At 43.3% G+C, this 20,097-nt stretch overlaps 1 protein-coding gene across 1 annotated transcript in view; it reads right to left on the reverse strand.

Moving 5' to 3' along the window:
• PAPPA (pappalysin 1) overlaps nucleotides 1-20,097 on the reverse strand; it is a 240,959-nt gene that overhangs the window by 181,197 nt on the left and 39,665 nt on the right. The window contains exons 3-4 of the mRNA XM_087419210.1: nucleotides 5,889-6,034; nucleotides 1,217-1,510 (exon numbers count right to left, since the gene is read on the reverse strand). Of these exons, the coding sequence (XP_087275336.1) occupies nucleotides 1,217-1,510; nucleotides 5,889-6,034 (440 nt within the window). The remainder of the gene's footprint in view (nucleotides 1-1,216; nucleotides 1,511-5,888; nucleotides 6,035-20,097) is intronic.

Raw genomic sequence — 20,097 nt, forward strand, 5'->3', positions numbered from 1 at the left:
GTGGCACAAGAGTAGAAGAGAAAAAAAAAATAATTGGCATCAGATGTATAACCTGGGACAAATGACTTTTGGTGAACCTCGGTATTGTCATCTGTAAAATGGGGACAGTTCTTACCCCATAGATTTGTGTGAGAATTAAATGAGATGGTGTGTGTTAAGGTCCTTTATGAACAATAAACTTTTATAGAAGTAGAAATATTATTATTGATAAGAATCAATTTTATATACCTGTTATAAGAAAATTTATTCATTTTCTTCCCTCACTGCCTCTCTCCCTCCATTCTTCTCCCTCTCCTTACCTTTCTTCCTAACAAACATTTATTAAGTACCAGACCATATGCTAGATGATGGGAATACAGTGATGTATTAGAGGCAATCTCTGCCTTCACAGAACTTGCTTGTTTTAGTTGGGAAAAGAGACACCTAAATTGAATGTTCTAATAGAACTTAACGCTGGGGTACCATGTGCAATGATGCGAATCGTGTCTTACACAAGGGATCTTGGCTTAAGGGGCCAGTGGTGAGGGTTGTGACTGCCCTGAGGAAGGGGTGTCTCGTTCTAATTTGTCAAAGATGCTATAAGGGCTAGAAGTGGCCTTGATATTTGCTAAAGGAAAGTTCAGGGCATCCTAGAACCCAAAGAACGAGTCCTTAAAAAAGGGTTTTCATAGCATCTATGCAGTTGGGAAAAAACATATCTTATCATGTAATAATTTCAGATTTGCAAAACCAAAAGCATGTTTTTTTTTTTTGGTAATAAAACAGTAAAGGAGGGTGTGAGAGTTTTATGTTTTAAAAAAAGGTTCAACCACCACCAGCTTAGGAAAATACAGCTGCCAAACTAGGAGGAATCTTGGAGTGCAAGTCCAACTTTAGAAATTTTCTTGAGAAAAGTGAGGTCCAGAGAGGAGATGTGATAGACTCAATGGCATTAGGGACCTAGTGGCAGAGCTAGATCTTCTACCCAGGTTTCCTGACTTTCAGTCCTATTCAACTTCCTAAAGCGTTGTTCCGAGGAGGTTTCAGCTGCAACATCTTCCTTGTACCCCTGAGGTGCTCACGGAAGGAATATTATCTCAATTGTTTGGGTTGAGGAATTGTTGGGATGAAGAAGCCTTAGAGAAGTTAAGCAGCTTGCTCAAGGCTACTCTGAGGCAGAACTGGAGCCCACGCCTGACATCCAGCCCCATGCCCCCTGCAGAGTGTAGGGCCCTACCTGCGTAGCTCATGAAGTTGTTGAAAGGAGTGTTGAAGAAGCTATGAAAGCCACAAGTGTCATTCCCTGGCCCCGGGTCACCGCAGAACTTGTGTTTCGGGGCTGGGTTGGTGTCACTGCAGAGGTCTCCGGTCTCAAAGGAGGGCTCTGTCTCCATGCAGGGGTCGCTGCAAGACTGGATCTCCGAGATGCCTCGGAAGATGTGGTAGAGGCCCAGGCTGTGCCCGATCTCATGGATCATGGTGTGGGTGTGCCCAGGAATGCCGTAGAAAGATGGGTTCAAGACAATGCCGCCTGCAAGGGGAAAACCAGAGCATTAAGCAAACTGGGCACTGTGCTTCCTGGCTCAGGAATCCCCCAATCAACCAAGGGTAAATGGAGTGCTCCCCAAAGTAACCACAGGCTTACTCCGCCACCCCGAGAGCTGTTATGACTTGTGATATGAATCAATCATCGATGGAGTAGGAAGGAGTCTCAAAAGTCATTTTGTGCAATCCGCTCATTTTTCCAATAAAAACACCGATACGTAAAGAAATGAGGCAACTTATCTAAGGTGATTTTAAACTACTTAAAAGAAGTGGCATGATTAGAATTCAAGGACTTTGATTTCTGGGCTGGTAAACATTTCTGCTGCATGCCCGGTATACAAACATTCTACATGCTTTTGTTTCCATGGAGCCCTCATGGTCAGACACCTTGGTTCCAGTTCTCACTTTGCCTTCACTAACTCTGGGACGTTGAGGAAGTCCATTACCATCTCTGAATCCCATTTCTTCACTTCTTTTTTTCTTTGTGTGTTTGTTTCTGAGGAAGACTGGCCCTGGGCTAACATCCATGCCCATCTTCCTCTACTTTATATGGGACACCGCCACAGCACAGCTTGACAAGCAATGCGTTGGTGCGCACCCGGGATCTGAACACACGAACCCTGGGCCGCGGAAGAAGAGTGCGCGCACTTAACCACTTCGCTGCTGGGCCAGCCCCATCCCATTTCTTCGCTTCTGTCCTCACTGAGAGTGAAGATTCATGAAGTCCAGCACCATGCTGTGTTCACCATTATAACAGTGATCACAGTAGCCAACGTTTCTCAAGCATTTATTACATATACTCAGGCCTTGTGCTGAGTGCTTCATGTGTATAATCATACTTCATCATCTCACAACCCCAGGAGAGAGCCACTGACTCACAGAGAGGCGAAGTAACTGACCCAAGATCAAGAGTTAGTAAGTGTGGAGCTGGAATCTGAAACCCAGTGCTTGGATTCCAAAGCCAGGGCTCGTAATCTGAGTTGTACTGCTAATGCCTACAATAGGTCCCAGAATATGGCATCTCATTCAACGTATGTTGAATATTTACTGAATGTCGACCCAACTAAGGAAGTTTTGTGAGGTCTAACTAACCACATGGAAGCAGCCAGCATAGCACGTGACATATAGTGATAACCTTACTTGCTAACTACTTGCTTCTCAGTGTGTTACCTGGAAGGTGATTAGAAATGCAGAATCTCAGGCCCCATACCAGACCTGCAGAATCAGAATATGTATTTTGACAAGAGCCCCAGATGACTTGTCTGCATGTTCTAGTTTGAGAAGCAATGACCCCCTCCACACATCTTAGAAGATAGAGCGTTGCTTAGCTTGGGGAGACAGAGTGAACAGATCTCAGTAGCATCAATTGATAGCATTGTTCCACGTTCATTTTAGGCACTGGAGATATACATAGAGGCTGGTAGAGAGAGAAATTATTTAAACTTTAAAATCCAAGTGTGTTTAAGGGAAGGTTAAAATTCAGGTCTGAGCACCGTGCAACTAGTGACTTTAAGTGCAGAGCAGCATCTTATAAAAGAATGATGAGGAGGCAGGACCTTGTTGATTTCTCCTGGGAAGGCTGGAGCAGGCGTGGGGGGAGTTTTACGTGGGGGGAGTTTTATCTCAGACTCAACTGCTGGGAGGGTGAGCTTGCTCAGTCATGGGGGTCATGGAGTTTATTAATTCTGAACTGCTCAGAGCCTTCTAGCACAAAGATAAAGATGTATGAGAGGGTGTGTGGGGGTGTGTGTGCATGCGCACGTGTGTGTGAGAAGGGGCAGGCAGAGGCAGGGAGGAAGAGAAATTGAGACAGGAAATCTCTCTCAATTATTTTCTGTCAATCATAATATGAAACATAATCCCTTTCCCACCCAAGGCTTTTTCCAGGGATCATGGCGGAACAGCAGGAAAAGAGGGTAAAAAAAAAAATATGGTTCTAATAAATTGAGTTTGATTGGGGCTACTTGCAGAGGAATTGCTTATGATTGACACCACTCAGGATGGGGAGGTGGCAGCCTGGATGCCAGCTGGAGTTAGCCTGACACTGGTTGCAATCCTCATTCTGCTTCACATTGCCTGTGTGACCTTGGGAAAGTGACTTTGCATCTCTGGTGAGCTCCAAAATAAACAGCTATAATAGTGCCAATGATTCTCTGTTTCTCCATGAAGCTTCAACGTAAAAGGAATTCGGGGGGAGGTGTGGGCAGGACCCCACAGGTATTTCCAGGGATCATGATAGGATTGCAGACTTAATGTCCAGGCTGGTTCTGTTTGTTTTACCTCATCCCCTCCCAACTCACCCCTTTTCACAGAGCGACAACACAGGGCCCCAGTCCTGTTTCATTGCTTCTCTTAAAAGGTGAAATAGCTTGAGCCTGACATCATCCTGAAAGACTATAACATGCTATGGATTTATAGCCTTCCATATTCCTGGTCCTGAGCCAGTCTCTGAAATTCGTGGAATTATCAGGAGTATTTTTCTCTAACTTTAGAAGCCTGCTATTCAACCCTTCTAAGACTCTGATCAGGGCCATTTTGGTTGCTTTTCCAAGAGGAGAGAATTTCAGCACAGAGAAGGGTCCTTGCAGGCCGTCTAGTTTGACCTATTCATTTAAAAATCTGAGGAAATTGAGACCTGGGGAAGGAAAGAGACTTGCCTAAGGCCATACTGCTAAGTGAAGTCACAGCTGAGAACAACCATGTATTTTGGCTCTGAACCAGCACGATTCCCATACATCATACTAGGCATGTGATATAAGCTGATCATCTTTAAGCTTGCCTAAGTTGGCACACTCTCTTTTATCCAGCTCCTGTCTGTCTGTGTCTATCTGTCTGTCTACTCATCCATCATCTCTCTCAAAGTTTTTAAACCTCAGCACTACTTATATTTTGGACTGGGTAATTCTTTCTTGTGGACATTGTTGGAAACTTAGCAGCACTGCTGGCCTCTACCCACCAGATGCAGTAGCATTTCCCTCATTTGTCAAATCCAAAAATATCTTTAGACGTTGCCAAATGTCTCCTAGGGGATAAAACCCCCCAGTTGAGAACGACTAGATATTTATCTTTGTATCTACTTCTATTTACACAACCACACACGTGTGCACACACACACACACACACACAAATTGGTCTCCTTCTCTTAAAAGCAATTGGGAAATGATAGCAGTCTTGAGGAAACTAAGTTTAGAGTTTGATTCAGCATTACTTGTTTGAAGTTGAAGAGTCTCTCATCTCCAAGAGATTGTAGATTTAGAGTAGCTACTGGACTCTGGGTGTAGCACTGGGATACCAGGCAGGATGCAGAAACATCCAGTAATGTCACTTTGCTGAGCTCTACCATTCTCAGATGGAGATGCTCACTGAGTCATCTCTATTCATTGGTGTAAATAATAGGAACATTCTATCAAGGGGAAAATGATTAAACAAATCGTAGTGCCCTCGCTCAATGGAATTTTACATGGCCATTAAAAAAGCTCATCTTTAGATAAATGGAAGTAACTCAGAGTGATGCTTTTCTCTTGTGATGTTAAGTGAAAAAAGTTAGATGGGAAGTAATCATAAAGATTGCTGTAATATGGGAAAATGTAGATACCATACTATGAAGCGAAAAAAGGACACATAATTGCATCTACACTATGATTTCAAATACGCACAAGTTAAAAAAGGCATGTCTACATATAGACATGTACTGGGAGAGAGCATGGAAAAATCAAAATTAAAGAACTGCAATGTTTACTTACAGTGCCTGGTTCAGAAACCATTGTCATCTCTGACTTTTGGTGATTGGTTTGTATAAACATATGTCTTGTTTATGGATATGCATAATTTGAATGTAAGAAGAGTTCCTGGTGTTGTGGGTGGGTGGAACATGGAGGGACAAGGAGTTCTTACAAACTCACTTTCTCTTGCCTCTTTGGTGTCTTTCAAGCCAATCCATGACTGGCTGTGCCAGCATAATGTGGTTACCAGGCTGAGAAGATATTTGCATAAACTAAGAGGCAGTGGGTGTAAGGAGAAAGCAATCAACGAACAGAGTTGGAAACTTGAATTCCAATTGTGACTCTGCCACTGACTTGTGTGTGACCTTGAATAAGCCCCATTCCCTCTCTGGATCTCAGTTTCCCCATTGGTAGAACAGAGTTAATAGTATCGTGTTATTTTTCAGAGCATTGCTTGAGGGTTGAAAGATAAGGAATGCTAAAGAGTTTTGTAAAATTAAAAAATGATAAATAAATGGGTTGTTGACCATCACCACTACCACCACCACCATCCTAATCATGATCCCCATCATTATCATCATCAGTACTAAATTTATTCCTGGACTAATCCAGTTTCCTCATGAAGAAGTTTCTAGTTCTCACCTAAGTGCATTAGGGCCTCCTTGTCCCATGGCCAAGTTGCTACTCCCGCCAATTCCTCCTCCGAGGAGTTTGCAAAGAAGATATTGAGGTGTGTTGATCCATCCAGTCTAAGAATGTTCTTCAGTTCATTAACATCCAAGTATGCTCTGCAATAGAAAAAGAACCTTGGTTGTCATCATCATCCAAAAAAGGTACCATTCAAATAATAGGTACTCCTCAATTAGTGAAGAGCTACTGTGTGCCAGGCACTTTGCTAAGCACTTTATAAACATCACCTCATTGACTTCCCCCAATAATATTATAAGGTAAGGGAGATGATCCCATTTTGAGGATAAGAAAATTAAGTCCTTGTGAGTTTAAGAGACTTGATAAGGTTGCTCGGCTTATAAATACCACAGTTCAGTTTAGAACCTATATTTATCTAAAGTTAACATCTGTGCCCTTAAGGACTCTGCTATATTGACTGATGACAGGCCCACATAATGTGGTTATAGATCAAGAACACAGACGGTAGAAGAGACAACATGTATTCTAGTCTTGGCTTCTTCCCTGTTTCACTCATTCACTACAGACCTCAGATCATTTATTTGGCAAATACAGAGCTGCACTAGGATGCTTGCTTTGCATCTCTATACCAACCTTGCAAGAAGGCCTTATTGTTCTGTTTTCAAGATAAGCAACATGGGGTCCAATGTGATTAAATAGGTTGCCCAAAGTTGCAGAACTGTGTTTCAAAGCCAATTCTGTCTAGCTTGAAACCTATACTCTTTTCACTGAGGCATCATGCTGTCTCCCACAGATGATTCTGCATTCTGTAAGCCTCTATTACTTTGTCTGTAAACTAGACTAGAAAGAGATATTGTATTTGGGGTGGCCACCATTGTAGACCGACATATTTGGAAAGTGAATTAAGTCCCCCTACTACAATCGTCAGCTCTTTAATCTAGGGAACAAACACATGTTGGAGAGAGAAAGAAATGGTCTTTGGAAAGAGACTGGCATATCCTAGGTGCTCAATAAATAAGAACTCTTCCCTTGTGGTGTATGGCTCTCCCATCAGAACAGAAATGCTAAAGCTTTGGGTCAGTCACAGGCTTATCATTCAACGGAGCATTTTCTAAATAGAGAGAGGCATCTTACTCCCCTCTTATCTTTCTTTCAGCCCCATTTTATGTCCGCCATCATGTATCTTAGGGGTCCTTGTGAGCAGCTGATAATCATTTCCTGAGTAAAGTTGGAAATGACTCAATGAATAAAAACATACATAGATAAGCAAGCAGACAGCTTGATGTAGTAGGTGAGATAAAGCCTATGAATAATGATATTTAATGTTTGTTGGGCCCTTCTATGTGGTCCGACTTTACATGGATTATCTCCTTTAATCTTCTTAATAACACTGAGGTAAGTACTATTATTATCCCCATTTTCCAGAGGAGGAAAAAGAGGCTTAAAGAACCTTCGTACCTTGCTAAGATCACATAGTTAGTTGGAAGTGTTTTCCTTTTTCATAATGCTGTCTCTCCATGGGAGGTTGGCACAGAGCCTGACCAGTAGAACACTAACGATGGTTCCCTTCTCTTTCACTCCTGGAGTCATAAAAGGGCCTCCCTATATGTAGAAGAGCAAACCCCAAGCTCCCAAGCATGGCCTCAAGACTCTGCCTCCCCCTTTAGCATCATCTCTTTCTGTTCCCTCTCTTGAATTTCAAACTGTATGTTGGCAGCACTCACCATGATGCATTGTCCTCAGTGCCTTTACTTGTGCTATTCCCTCTGTCAGGGACTCTGCTCCCCATTTTGTCCTCTGATGAATAAACCCAAAGTCCGCTCTGGTTTCACTCCTCCAGGAAGACTTCCCTGATTCCCACCTCACCTCCATCTCCTTGACCATCTCTGTACTCATCTACCTCCTATCAGTACATGCTATCACACCATTCCAAATAATCACTTCACCTGTCTATATCTACCACTGCTTGTGGCTCCCTGGGGGCAGGGAATGTGCATCTTTTATCTCTGTTTACCCAGTTCTGATCATAGGGCTTGACAAGGGACAAGTACTCAGTAGATGTCAATGGAGTTGAATTTATGTGGGGAAAGAGAAAAGTGAAAATATTTAGGTCCCAGTCTCAGTTTCAGCACTTCTTTCCTATGAGGCCCCAGTTTCCTTATTAATACACTGGGATTCAGAACAGCTGCTTGGTGCTTCACAGAGCATTTCCGTGAGTCACAAACCTACACCTTTACTACGATGGACTAGGATATGTCTGAGACCTAAAGAGCCTGGCTAGCCACCCAAGTCATCAAGAGCCCATAATTGGTCATGTGACCATAATTTTTCTGGCTTTTCCAAAAAAGTTTAAGATGAGTTGGAGATACAGGAAGGGCCAGGAGAGGTTACATCTATGTCTAGGTTGAACTGACTAATTCTGAGGACAGCCACATAAGCTCAGATATTGACTTGAAATCTTTTTTTTTTTTCTTTTTAAGGAGGTCTTTTTTTTTTTTTTTTGAGGAAGATTGACCCTGAGTTAACTCTGTTGCCAATCTTCCTCCTTTTTTCCTTTTTCTCCCCAAAGCCCCAATAGATAGTTGTATGTCATGGTTGTACATCCGTCTAGTTGCTCTATGTGGGATGCCGCATTAGCATGGCTTGATGAGTGGTGTGTAGGTCTGCGCCCAGGATCCGAACCAGTGAACCCTGGGCTGCTGAAGCAGAGCACACGAACTTAACTGCTACACCACTGGCCAGGCCCCATCACCTGAAATCTCGCTGCTGTGCCTTCCTTCCCTTAAGATCCCACCTTCAGATTCTTAGACTAGAAGCATCCTAAGGAGTTTAAGCTGGTGATCAGAGAAGGAAAGCGGAAGGAGAAAGCCAATATTTATTAAGCACTTGCTGTATGCCAGCCCCGTGCTAGCTACACCTGTTGTCCCATCTCTGTGTACTATTTAAAGCCATGCAGCAGAGTGAGTAAGATGGCTCGTTCTCCAGTCAGAGTCCTGGGTTTGAATCCAACTCTTCCACTTGAACTTTGGGTCACTCCAGGCAATTTACTTAGCTTCCTGTGCCCCTGTTTCTTTATACACGAAACAAGAATGATAATAGTATTGATCTCATAGAGTTGTTCAGAGGATTTGGGACATGACTAAAGGAAGTGTCAAAGGATTAGAATAGTCCCAGGCATGTAGAAAACTTCAATAAAGGTTTAGCTGTTCTATTATTTATCCCCATCTTACAGATGAAGGAACAGGGGTTCAGAGATCACATAAATAGTGACAAGGCCAAGTGCAAATCGAGATGTGTCCAGCTCTTCCCACAACCTCAACCTCATTTCCAAGCTCACTCAGGGCCTCGGTGAAAAGGAAACAATGCGTGGGAGGAGAATGAAAACACAGAGAAGCCGAGAATTTCTTGGATCAGCCCTTTCCACATTATTTATTATTTTCTAATTGATTTGTCCATTTCCATCAAGCGTTCTCCTGGGCAGAGAACACAAATGTTATTAGAGAACGTCACCTCTTTGCCCCATTGCTCTTGGCTGAGAAATCTTCAGGAGAGGAAGGAACGGGTAGGGTAGGGGCAAGGGAGACATTTTAATTGGTTGTTTATTCAGTTGTAATTGCAGAAACCAATCTTTTCAGGGGTTGGTATTCATTCTGGCCCAAGGCAGAGATGTGGGATGTTGGAGCCTCTCCCTTGCTTGTTTGTCTGTGGGTTTTTTTTTTCACACTTTGAGAAGCCTCCATTTCCCCAAAGAGGAAGCATCCACGGCAGCCATCCAGGCCCCTGGCCCCACTGGCCCCTCTCCTCTCCATCACTTTTGGGGGGACACACCCAAAGGAAAATAGCTCTCTGGCTAAAAGTTTTCCTTTTGCTGGCTGAGGTCTTCCCACCAATTAAGAGCCAAGCTGGTTGTCTACCAAATGCATCAGAGGAAAATCTTGGAGACAGGAGTCCATGTGGGCAATACCTCCCTCCTCCCATCTCTTTAAAATAATGTTTATTCCCTCTGTCAATGGTTGGAGGAGAAAGCACAGAAGATCAACTTAAGCAGGACCATTAGAGTCTAGGGAGATTGATGATGGGAGAAGGAAAGGGACTTGCTCAGGGCCACTTGGCTTTCCATTTGCCACGGCGGGAAGGTTGGCCCTCTGTGTATATTCTAAATTGGTCAAATTTATTTTTAAAAAAATTATCACCCCAGGAAAATCAATCTAAATCCCAAATCCTGTGTGTTTAATAAATTATGTGCCAGTACTGCAGAGAGTTGGATAGACAGACCTACGTCCGCGGACAAGGTGCTTTACCTCTCCGAGTCTCAGTCAGCTCACAGGGATACCAGAAGGATTACATGAGACAGGTCAGCACAGTCCTGGTACACACTCCCCTCCACATCCTGGTCTGCTATTTTCTCCTACTGGGAAAAACCTAAACCAACAGTCCACCTCTGCGAGGCTCTCCCAGTCTCAGCCTTCGTCCCCACCACCCAACATTTTTCTTCCTCCCACAACCTCAGCCACTCAAGTTCTCATGGTTTCCCCACCCCAAGAACCTCTGGTTTTCCCCAATTATGCCCACTCCTTAAGCACGTCCATTAGTTTCCTTCCTCTGCCTTACCTTTCTTCCTGAATCACAGACTTTTAAAATCTTACCCTCCCTGCTAAGCCCAGCTTACACATAATGTACTCCATGTATCCGCTCCTGACGACCCTCCTCTCTAGACTGGGATGATGATGTCCACCTCTCATGGGTGTCAGGAGGCAACCCAGGAAGTGCCTTGAACACAGAAGGCACTCACTGCTTAGCGTAGGCTACTTTTGTTGCATTACTGTTATTACAATGATAATGATTAGCAACCCCAAAATCATCTAGAGGAAAGTGATTTCTTCCTCCTCAGAGGGAGAATCACCCCACTTTTGATTCTAGTACTTTTCACTCTGCTTTGTGTTATTTCACTGTGTGAACACCTGTCGTTTCCATCAGGCTACGAACTTCAAGCGGTTGGGGGCCAAGCCTTTATCATCTCCGTGCTTCCTAAAACTTTCCTTCAGGAGAGAGAGCTACCACTGATTGACAGCTATTGAGCACCTCTCTCTTAAACTGCATAACTTCAAAACAGGATGAGGAAGCCCAGGGCTCAGGGACGTGAGGTGACTTGCCCGAGGTACCGACTCAGGGGCATAGAAGGGCCTGAGAACAAATCTCTATTCACTAGCCTGTGCGTGGCAACACTTTTGCACCATTTAACAAAGCCGACTCTTCCTTCAGGTGGACATAGTTCCCTGCAAGGTGCGTGGCTTGGAGAGTCAAGCATGGGACGGATTGCAGCCCCCATGTTCCCTTCAGCTGGATGCGCCTGTGCAGGACCGTCATTGCCTGAATTTCTAGCCTATTCCCACTACACTCTGCTGCCTGGTCTGCAGCTCAGAGTGCCCATCTGTTCAGTGAGCTTGTGAACTAGATCAGTGTTTTCCAAATCATGGTCTAGGGAAAGTTAAATTCACAAGAAGTAGAGGCATATTTACAGGAAAAGAGTTTCTGAGTCAAATGGGTTTAGGGCATGTTCTGTTAAACACGGTTAAACACATATATTTTTTAATCATAAGAATTTTCAGAGCCTTTAATATGCAAAATGGGAGTAGGGAAGATAGTATATGATGTATTCCCAAACATATTTGACCATAATCCTTTCCCGCCACCCCAACCTCTGCCTTTGCCAAAACCCAAATAACAGCAGAACCAACACAGCTTGAGAACTGTTGGGCTAAATTGGAAAGTCCCTCCTAACTTAGATCCTCTCCCCGAGCTGCCTCTCAAGACAGGTGTCTCAGTGTCTCTTTTCTTCTTGCACAGCCCATGCACCTGGATCCTACTGCGAAGGTTGTGGGTCCCCTGGAATGTCAGTTTCAGGGGGCCCAGCCCTGGAGTGCCAAGGCGCCCAGACTTTACCCCTCTGCCAGAACTGCATTTCAAAGCCATGAGAGCAGTTCTGGAGAGAGATCAAAGCTCTCTCAACTCAACTGTCATTAGAATATTTTCTTTATGCATCTCACTTGCTGGTGAGTGCCAACAACATATTTCCTAAATGCACTGGCCTGAGATGGTACAACTTTGTAATAATCTCAATGAGAGGGCTGTCAGGGCCTGTTTTATTGAAAGAGAAGCAAAAGGGAACTACATTCAAAATTGAGAACAACAACAAATCCCTTACGTGAAATCATGGAAGGCTCTAGAAGCATAATACACTGGCTCTCTCATTTTAAAGATGGTTGGTCAGAAGTACAGCTCACAGCAAGCCCAGGTCAAGACTGACCAGTGTCTATTTCTATTCCCACTCAAAGTAAATCGACTTCCCCGCTGCAGAAGTGGTAGCTGAGATCTATGAGAAGCGTCACACCAAATTTCTGCTCCCCGGGCTCTTGATAGGTGCAGGATGGTTACAGGGATGGTGCTGGCCACGTGCTGATGCCCTCAATTTGATGAGAGTTTGTCTGAGCTGAACCTGGCTCAGAGTGGGCCACTTCCCAGAAAAAGGCTGATGACAGTTATTTCAGTTAAGGTAAAAGGCAGCACAGTGCTATAGAAAAAAGCCTTACCATTTTTTTTAAATGGAAAAAATTATTTAAATATGACAGCAAAACATTTAAATAGAGTGCCTGAGATTCTTACTCTACTTGTAGTCCACGTGGAGGACTGTCTTATATAGTAAGAATCTGGTTACTTTCATAATTAAACGTCCTCGGATAGAGTTCTAGATAGAATCGTTCTGGACTGAAGTTTATTCTTCCTTCAATGATATGAAAGTGAGGCATAAGTATTTCAAAGTTTATTATACACATTTTTGTATTTACTATTTTCTTCTGACATTACCAGACCAAGAAGTATCTAATCGTGGTAATCACTGGCCTTACTATTTTTTTAAAAAAAGTCACAACTTAAGAGAGAGACAGGGCTGGCCCTGTGGCTTAGCGGTTAAGTACGCGCGCTCCGCTGCTGGTGGCCCGGGTTCGGATCCCGGGTGCACATCGATGCACCGCTTCTCCCGCCATGCTGAGGCCGCTGTCCCACATACAGCAACTAGAAGGATGTTCAGCTATGACATACAACTATCTAGTGGGGCTTTGGGGGAAAAATAAATAAATAAAAATTATAAAAAAAAAAAAAGAGAGAGACAGACTAGGGTTCAAATCCTCCCTCTTCTACCAAGTGGCCCTGTGACTTTGGAGAATTGACTCATTCTCTGGACCTCAATTGCCTCATCTGTAGAATGGGGATTATCAAATTCAACTTAGAAAGAGGAATATAAAAATTCAAGGAGGTAATACATGAGAAAGTGCTAGAAGAGTGCCCAACTTGTGAAAAGACCCCAAGACACACAATTCTCTTTCTGGATGCTCATAGAACTAGAGGAAACTGGCCTTAGCTCCCAACGCCTGTTGTGTCTCCTTTCCATCAGTGAACCCTTGTTCCCATAACTGGACCAATGTGTTTATCTTCCCCATGGGTGGTTGCCCGGTTTCTACAACTCATAGGGCAAGTCCTGTAACATTGCCTATTTCCAAATTCTGATTGCAGCCTCTCATTCCCAAGGAGGATCTCAAGTCCATGAACCACTATTACACTTTCAAAACACACTAGACCATTTGAAAGTGATTATCAAATACAAAGATCAAAGCCACTCAAGGCAAGTCATTAAAGCAAGATAAACCTCAGAATGTTTATTGCATCCATATCCTTGTTCCAAATAACAAGCTTTCTCCAAGCTGTGACCAGTTCTAAAACCTGGATTTTGTACTTTTATCCCAAGGGCCCTAATGATCTGGACTTTATTCTCCTGTTTAGTTTCATTGTCAGAAATGCCTAAATCTGTCTCTCTGTCTATAAGAAGAGGCACAAGAAAAAAAAAAAAATGCTTGAAGAGTTTATTAAATTCTCAGAATCCTGAATGATCGGTTTCCAAAATAATGGCTTTTATATGGAAGCTTGACACACAATCTAAGAATAATGTAACAGCACCAATCAAAGATCAATTGAAAAATTGATCATTCTTTGATTCATTTATTGAATAAGTCATTCTTTCATTACCTCCCCTCTACTTTCTCTCTCTCCCTCTCTGCCTGCCTTCATTCTTTCCTTCTTAACTTCCTTCCTCCCTGCACACAACACATTCAGTCTTTTCCTCTTTCATTCAACAACATTTATTCTATGATATATTCTATATGATATATTCTATCATATATCATACTTAGCTAGAAATAAGGCACACAAATATGAAAGAGAAACACTTTTCATTACCAAAGAGTTAGCAGTTTTATGAAGGAAGTGAGACAAATTATCAGATGATCACAACATAATGTGATAATACTAATAAAACCTACAATTTTGGGGAGTTTACTACACACTGGCACTGTTAAAATACTTTTTTATGGGGCCGGCCCAGTGGCGCAAGCAGTTAAGTGCGTGTGCTCCCCTGCAGTGGCCTGGAGTTCGCAGGTTCAGATCCCGGGTGCTCACCGACGCACCGCTTGTTAAGCCATGCTGTGGCAGCGTCCCATATAAAGTAGAGGAGGATGGGCACGGATGTTAGCCCAGGGCCAGTCATCCTCAGCAAAAAAGAGGAGAACTGGCATCGGATGTTAGCTCAGGGCCGGTCTTCCTCACACAAAAAAAACTTGTTTATATTATCTCTTTGAAGCTTTACAAAATCCTGTGTATTAAATATGAGTATTCCCAATTCACAGAGGAAGAAACCAGGGCTCAGTGAGGTGACACCACTTTTCCAAGAAACCCCCTGCCACGCATAGGTGTCAGAGGTGGGATATGGCCCATACCATGAGATCTTTCTCCCTGCGGTTGTTTCCTTTGCTGAGTCACGTGGAAGGTCAACCCTTAGCAAAATCACTGGCCTGCAGCTCTCTGTGGGATAGGATTATGATAGGTCCAGGACATGGGTCAGATCAAGAATCCTAAGGATTCAGATGGGAGGAGAAAAAAGTGCTGATTCAGAGCCATCAGGGTAGGTCAATGGAGAGGTTCTCAGACCTTTGGATCAGTTTTTAAAGTCGGGGTGGAAGTAGTAATTTTTAATTTTGACAAATAAAGCATGCATAAGGTGAAGTCCCCACTATTTATGATGTCCCTCATAGAATAAAATAAAGGATACTAGAGTAGTACTCCAAGGAGAGAATAAAATAATCTCAGAATAAAGGACATTAACTTAATATGAATACCTTTGACTAGGAACTACTCATCTCCTATTTTTGTTATTTGCCTTTTTGAAAATAGTTGTTAGAGACTGCTAGGGCAGAAGGCAAAGTGTCAGAACACCTGGTTCCTGGCAAGCTCGGCTACACTCACTTGGTTAACATGAAGAATCTTTTAGGACTCAGCCTAGAAGTGATTCTGACCCCTAATGAGTCAAGTACCCATCTTCTGTGTTCCCTCAGACCTTGGACTTCTCCATAACAGCCCTTATCCAGTTAGCTACTTATCCACCTGCAGGAAATTCTGTGAGGGCAGACTCACACCTAGCCTGTGAAATGTTCATTGGATGTACATTTCATCCAATGTAGCACTGTGGGGGAAATGTAGCAATTCATCCACTGTAGCACCCAGCATGTAGCACTGTGCCTGCTCATAGGAGACGTGTACACACATACACACACACACACACACACACACACACACACACACACACATGAATGAACAGTCACTTCCCTAAGATCTTTCCCTGGGGTTCTTCAATTTCTGCTTTGATAGTCCAGGGACTCAGAGTTTACTTCTTTTCAGTGAAGCCATTAAGCATGAAAAATAACTTGGTAAGTAAGGGGGAGCAACAATGGAAGTGTGATGGTGTGCTCAAAAACACCTGAACAGTAATGTGACTATCTCAGGTCAAACTGTTGCTTTCACAACAGAAGCATGCAGCTCCAGGGCCCACAGCTATCTCTTCCTACCACCTCACTTTCTTCTTGGAGGATCAAAATCACAATTGATAAATAATACAACTGACCACATTGAGCAGAACACACACAGCTCACTGACAGCCCTGTGGTTTGTCTTACAGTTGAAGCACAACTAAATAAAGACAAACCACCTCTATTTCATAAGCTGTAGCAGCCACAATGTTCTAGGTGCAGGCGGTATTTCAGTAGACTATGTAGTTTGGCTCTAATTTTTAGCCATGTAAACCATATAACTGATGTGAAAATTGGCTTAAAAATATTATGTTTGGTTAGGATAGAGCAAGAATTACATCATCATCACCAATATGTGTCAATATGGTAACTTCTGGATTTTGGTCTGGACCATGGCCCCATACAAATCACCTAACCTTAGGCAAATAACAGAATTTTCTAAAGTTAGAACTATACAGTGGTTACAGCAGATGTAGATCTTTCTGGATGACCTTGAACAAGTCTAGTAACTTCCCCAAATTTGGGTCTCTGGGGTTAAAAACAGAGATAGCTTTCAAAGGGTCATGTGACAATCAAAGAGTTCAAGTATGGAGAAATATCGCTGGAAAGCATGACATTGTATGTCAGGCTGTCGAAAGTAGAATTAAATTCAAATTGATTTTTGGAAAGAGGATGCCACATTCATGGTCTGAGGGAAAATAAAATAGCAGACATGCAGACTTCCCAAGGTGGGGTTCCATCATTAGGCTATTGCTGGGACTTGAATAATGGGAGTAGGAATCTTTTTCAACTTGTCATAGAGTATAATTGTTCCTTCACTGCTAATCTGAACACATTGTACTAAATTAAGATATAAGGGCTGGTAAATACTTCGAAGGCAGGGCCTGTCTCTTATTTCCCTGGATGTCCCCAATGTCAATGCATGGACTTATCTTTACCTTTTCAATATTAAGTCCCCCTCCTCCCACATTTGTAGACTAGTCCCAGCCCCCACAAGCCTGGAACCAGGATTACAATGTCTGATTTGAAAATACCTGAACAGGAACAGATCTCAGAACTCTTCTACCCAATTCTACCTAAATCCTCCCATTTTACAGGTGAAGAATTTGAAGTGAGAGAAGAGAAGTGACTTACTCCATGCTGGCTAAGAAGTTACTGGAAATATCTAGTCATTTCCTTCCTCATGCAAGCCACAGGCAAAGTGGGTTTTTCTACCATGAATCTTAATGGGAAAGAGCTCTTCGTCATGTCTCTCTTCCACTCTCTGTAAGATTCTGAGATACTCCATGCTTTTGTGGAGTTATAGTCACTATTGCCCCCTGTGGCCATAAAAATAGTTCGGTAGAGAGAAGTCGAACTCAAGGCTAAGAGCTGCGTGTGGCTGTCGGAACTCAAAACAGGCTGGAATGAGAAACCCCAGAAGCTTGACATGGAGACGGTAATCACCTCACCCTCCACCCTTCACCACCAGACCACCAAAACAACCTAGAACATGGAAAAGAGAAAGAAAGAAGCAGAGAGGGAAGGAGAAAGACAGAAAACACCCCTCCAAAAAACACCCCAGGGAAATGGGAGCCTGTTTGATTTATGCAAACAAACGCGTGAGCAAAATGCACTGCTGTTCACACACTAGGTCTGTGTTTCCAGAAACCGAGAGTGGAGGTGTGGAGGTTCCCTCACAGGAGATGGAAAATCGGCCAGCTGTGAGTTTGAAGGTACAAGCTGAGCTATCATCAATTTGGGGAAATGTATGTCACAAAAACAAAACGTACTGGTGTCTGTCTGTTCAACCCTTCCTCACAGCCCCACTGCTTTGTTTCTTAACCTGGAAGGGTGTCTGACCGGGTGCTGAGGCTGTCATGAGTGGTCAGTGTCACCAGTGGAGGGAGAAAGGAAAATGAGAATGCTGACTATGCCAAACCCAGGGTGGAAAAAACCCAACTGCCTCCCGCTGAGGCCCTCAAAAGGGCACCAAGCACTCCCATCCACCCAGGGAACTGGAGATGGAAATACACATCTGGGAAAGAGGAGAGAGAGGGAGGACCTCAGATCCCATCATGTTGAGGAGGCTCCCTGGTGTGTCCCTGAGAAAGGGTTCCAACTTTCACCTGTAAACTCTGAGAGATGGAGTGCGCGGTAGCAAAGGTCCCTGGCCAGGAGGCGGCTTGATCCACCTCTTACACTGCTCAGTGAGGTCCTGAGCGCGTTAGGGATGCCCTCCTGGCTTCCAGCTCCTTCCCTAGGATGTGCGAATGTGAACTACTCAGTGAGCCCCATCCTGGGATCCCCGACATGCCTGTGCTTTTTGTTGTAAATGCATATACTTAGCGTGGCGTGCTGCTCATCTCTTGGGAAAATGAACACATTAGCATTTAGCATGTGGAGGGATTTTGGAGTAAAGAAAATCTTTTAAAAATGGAACCTGCGGGAGCCAAAATAAAAAGTTCCCTGGTAGTAAAGAGTGATTAGGTCGTCTCCAGCTTCCACACCAGCCCGGAGGTTCTAGTGAGGAGGCTGGGAATTAGGGGACATGCGCATAAGATGTTAGAAGATTTCCCAGAGATGGAAAAATCCCCAAACAAGCACCACTGTTATTTTGAGTGTTCACCAAGTGTCAGGTGCTGTCCTAAAGGGTTGACCATGTATTATTTCACTGAATCCTTTAAACCACCCAATGCAGTAGACTGTGTTACTTTCATCCCCGATTTTACAGAGGAGGCGACTAAGTCTTTGATAAAGGAAGAGACTGTTCAAGGTCACAAAAATGTTAAGTGGCTTGATTCAAATATGCTCTAACTGTCTCCAAAACTTGTATTCTTATTTATTTGCTAGACTGTACTGATCCTCCGCTGTTGATCTCATAGGTCACTGTTTGAGCTCCTTATCAACCTCATCTTTAGAGACCATGAACAGTTCTTGTTTTGCTCTCCATTCACCCCTCTGTTCTGCTCTCAAAGACCAAAGTCACATGTGCGCAAGGGTCACAGATGGGACCTATGAGCAAAGGTGGACTTTGTTCAGAAGAAAAGCATGAGGAAAACACAGACCAAATCAGAGACAATGGACCATATGGGCAAGGGGGCCTGGATATGTGTGTTTGTGTATCTATACTCAAGCAGGCATGTGGGCTAGAGATGGGCAGAAAATCTAAGAACTTCAACCTAATTAGCATATCAGCCGTTATGACCAATCCCAACCCTGCCTGGGATTGTTCCATGTGGAAATGTGTCCTCTAACACAGTTAGACACTTGGGTCGCTTTCAAAATAAACTAGTGTGCAAACTCAGTGAGTTTGATAGAAGTGATGTGATCTTTATTTAAAAATACCAATTCTATGGCCATTCTTAAAAAAAAAAGTTAGCATTTTAAGAATGAAGGTAATCTGGGTAAATGCCCTCATATGTGTACTGCTGTTTCATCTAGGCCTTCTTCTAAGCCTGTAGGAAGGCAGTCTCCATAAAACAGTGCTGACAGGGAGGAGTCCACTTGTGCCCTTGAGAAGGGAGGGAAATTTTCCCAGCAGCGACTATGTGCCACACATTGTACCAGGTGTTTCACAAAAATGACTCTATTTCATTTTCATGACATGCCACAGGATAAACTGTTCTCACCCAATTTTTACAGATGAGAAACCAACAACTCTTATTGAGAAATGGGCCAAGGTCAGACAGCTAATGAAAAGTGGAACCAAGATTTAAACCCTGGTCAGTCTCCAACACCCATCATTTTCCCACTACCGGAGGCCTGACTCCTGTTATTGCTTTAATGAATATTAGTCACGTTAAATAAAGTCTGATATTCTGATTATAAAATTCCAAGCAATTTCTCTTACATGATTACTGGAAAAGCATGAACAAAGTTACTGAAAAAATAACAATTCCCTCTTTCATCTGCATGCTTGTTAACTCTTCCCAGAACTCTTTCTGGGATATTATTTTATGTGACCTTCAAGGCAATGGTGTGATCCAGGCAGTCAGATATTATTATTATATTATTCCTTTCGATTGATGTGGAAATGGAGGCTCAGGGAGACTAAGAGACTTGTCCAAGATTGCATAGCTAGGAAACTACTGATCCAGGAATAGAATCTATTTCCCCTGATTTCTTCTTTCATTCTATATCAGTCTGATTCTTTGAGCTTTACAACCTGAAGAATGAATCATGGCATCATCTACTTGCATAAAGTCCCAGGCAGACTCCTTTCTTTCTTGCACCCTCCCTGCACCCTCCTACCTCAATGTCTTTGCTCTCACTCAGCTCTTTTCTATCATTACAAAGCCTACCAATGCTGG

The sequence above is a fragment of the Ceratotherium simum genome, chromosome 29, assembly GCF_057802395.1.
Source record: "Ceratotherium simum simum isolate JZ-2026a chromosome 29, ASM5780239v1, whole genome shotgun sequence".
NCBI lineage: Eukaryota > Metazoa > Chordata > Mammalia > Perissodactyla > Rhinocerotidae > Ceratotherium > Ceratotherium simum.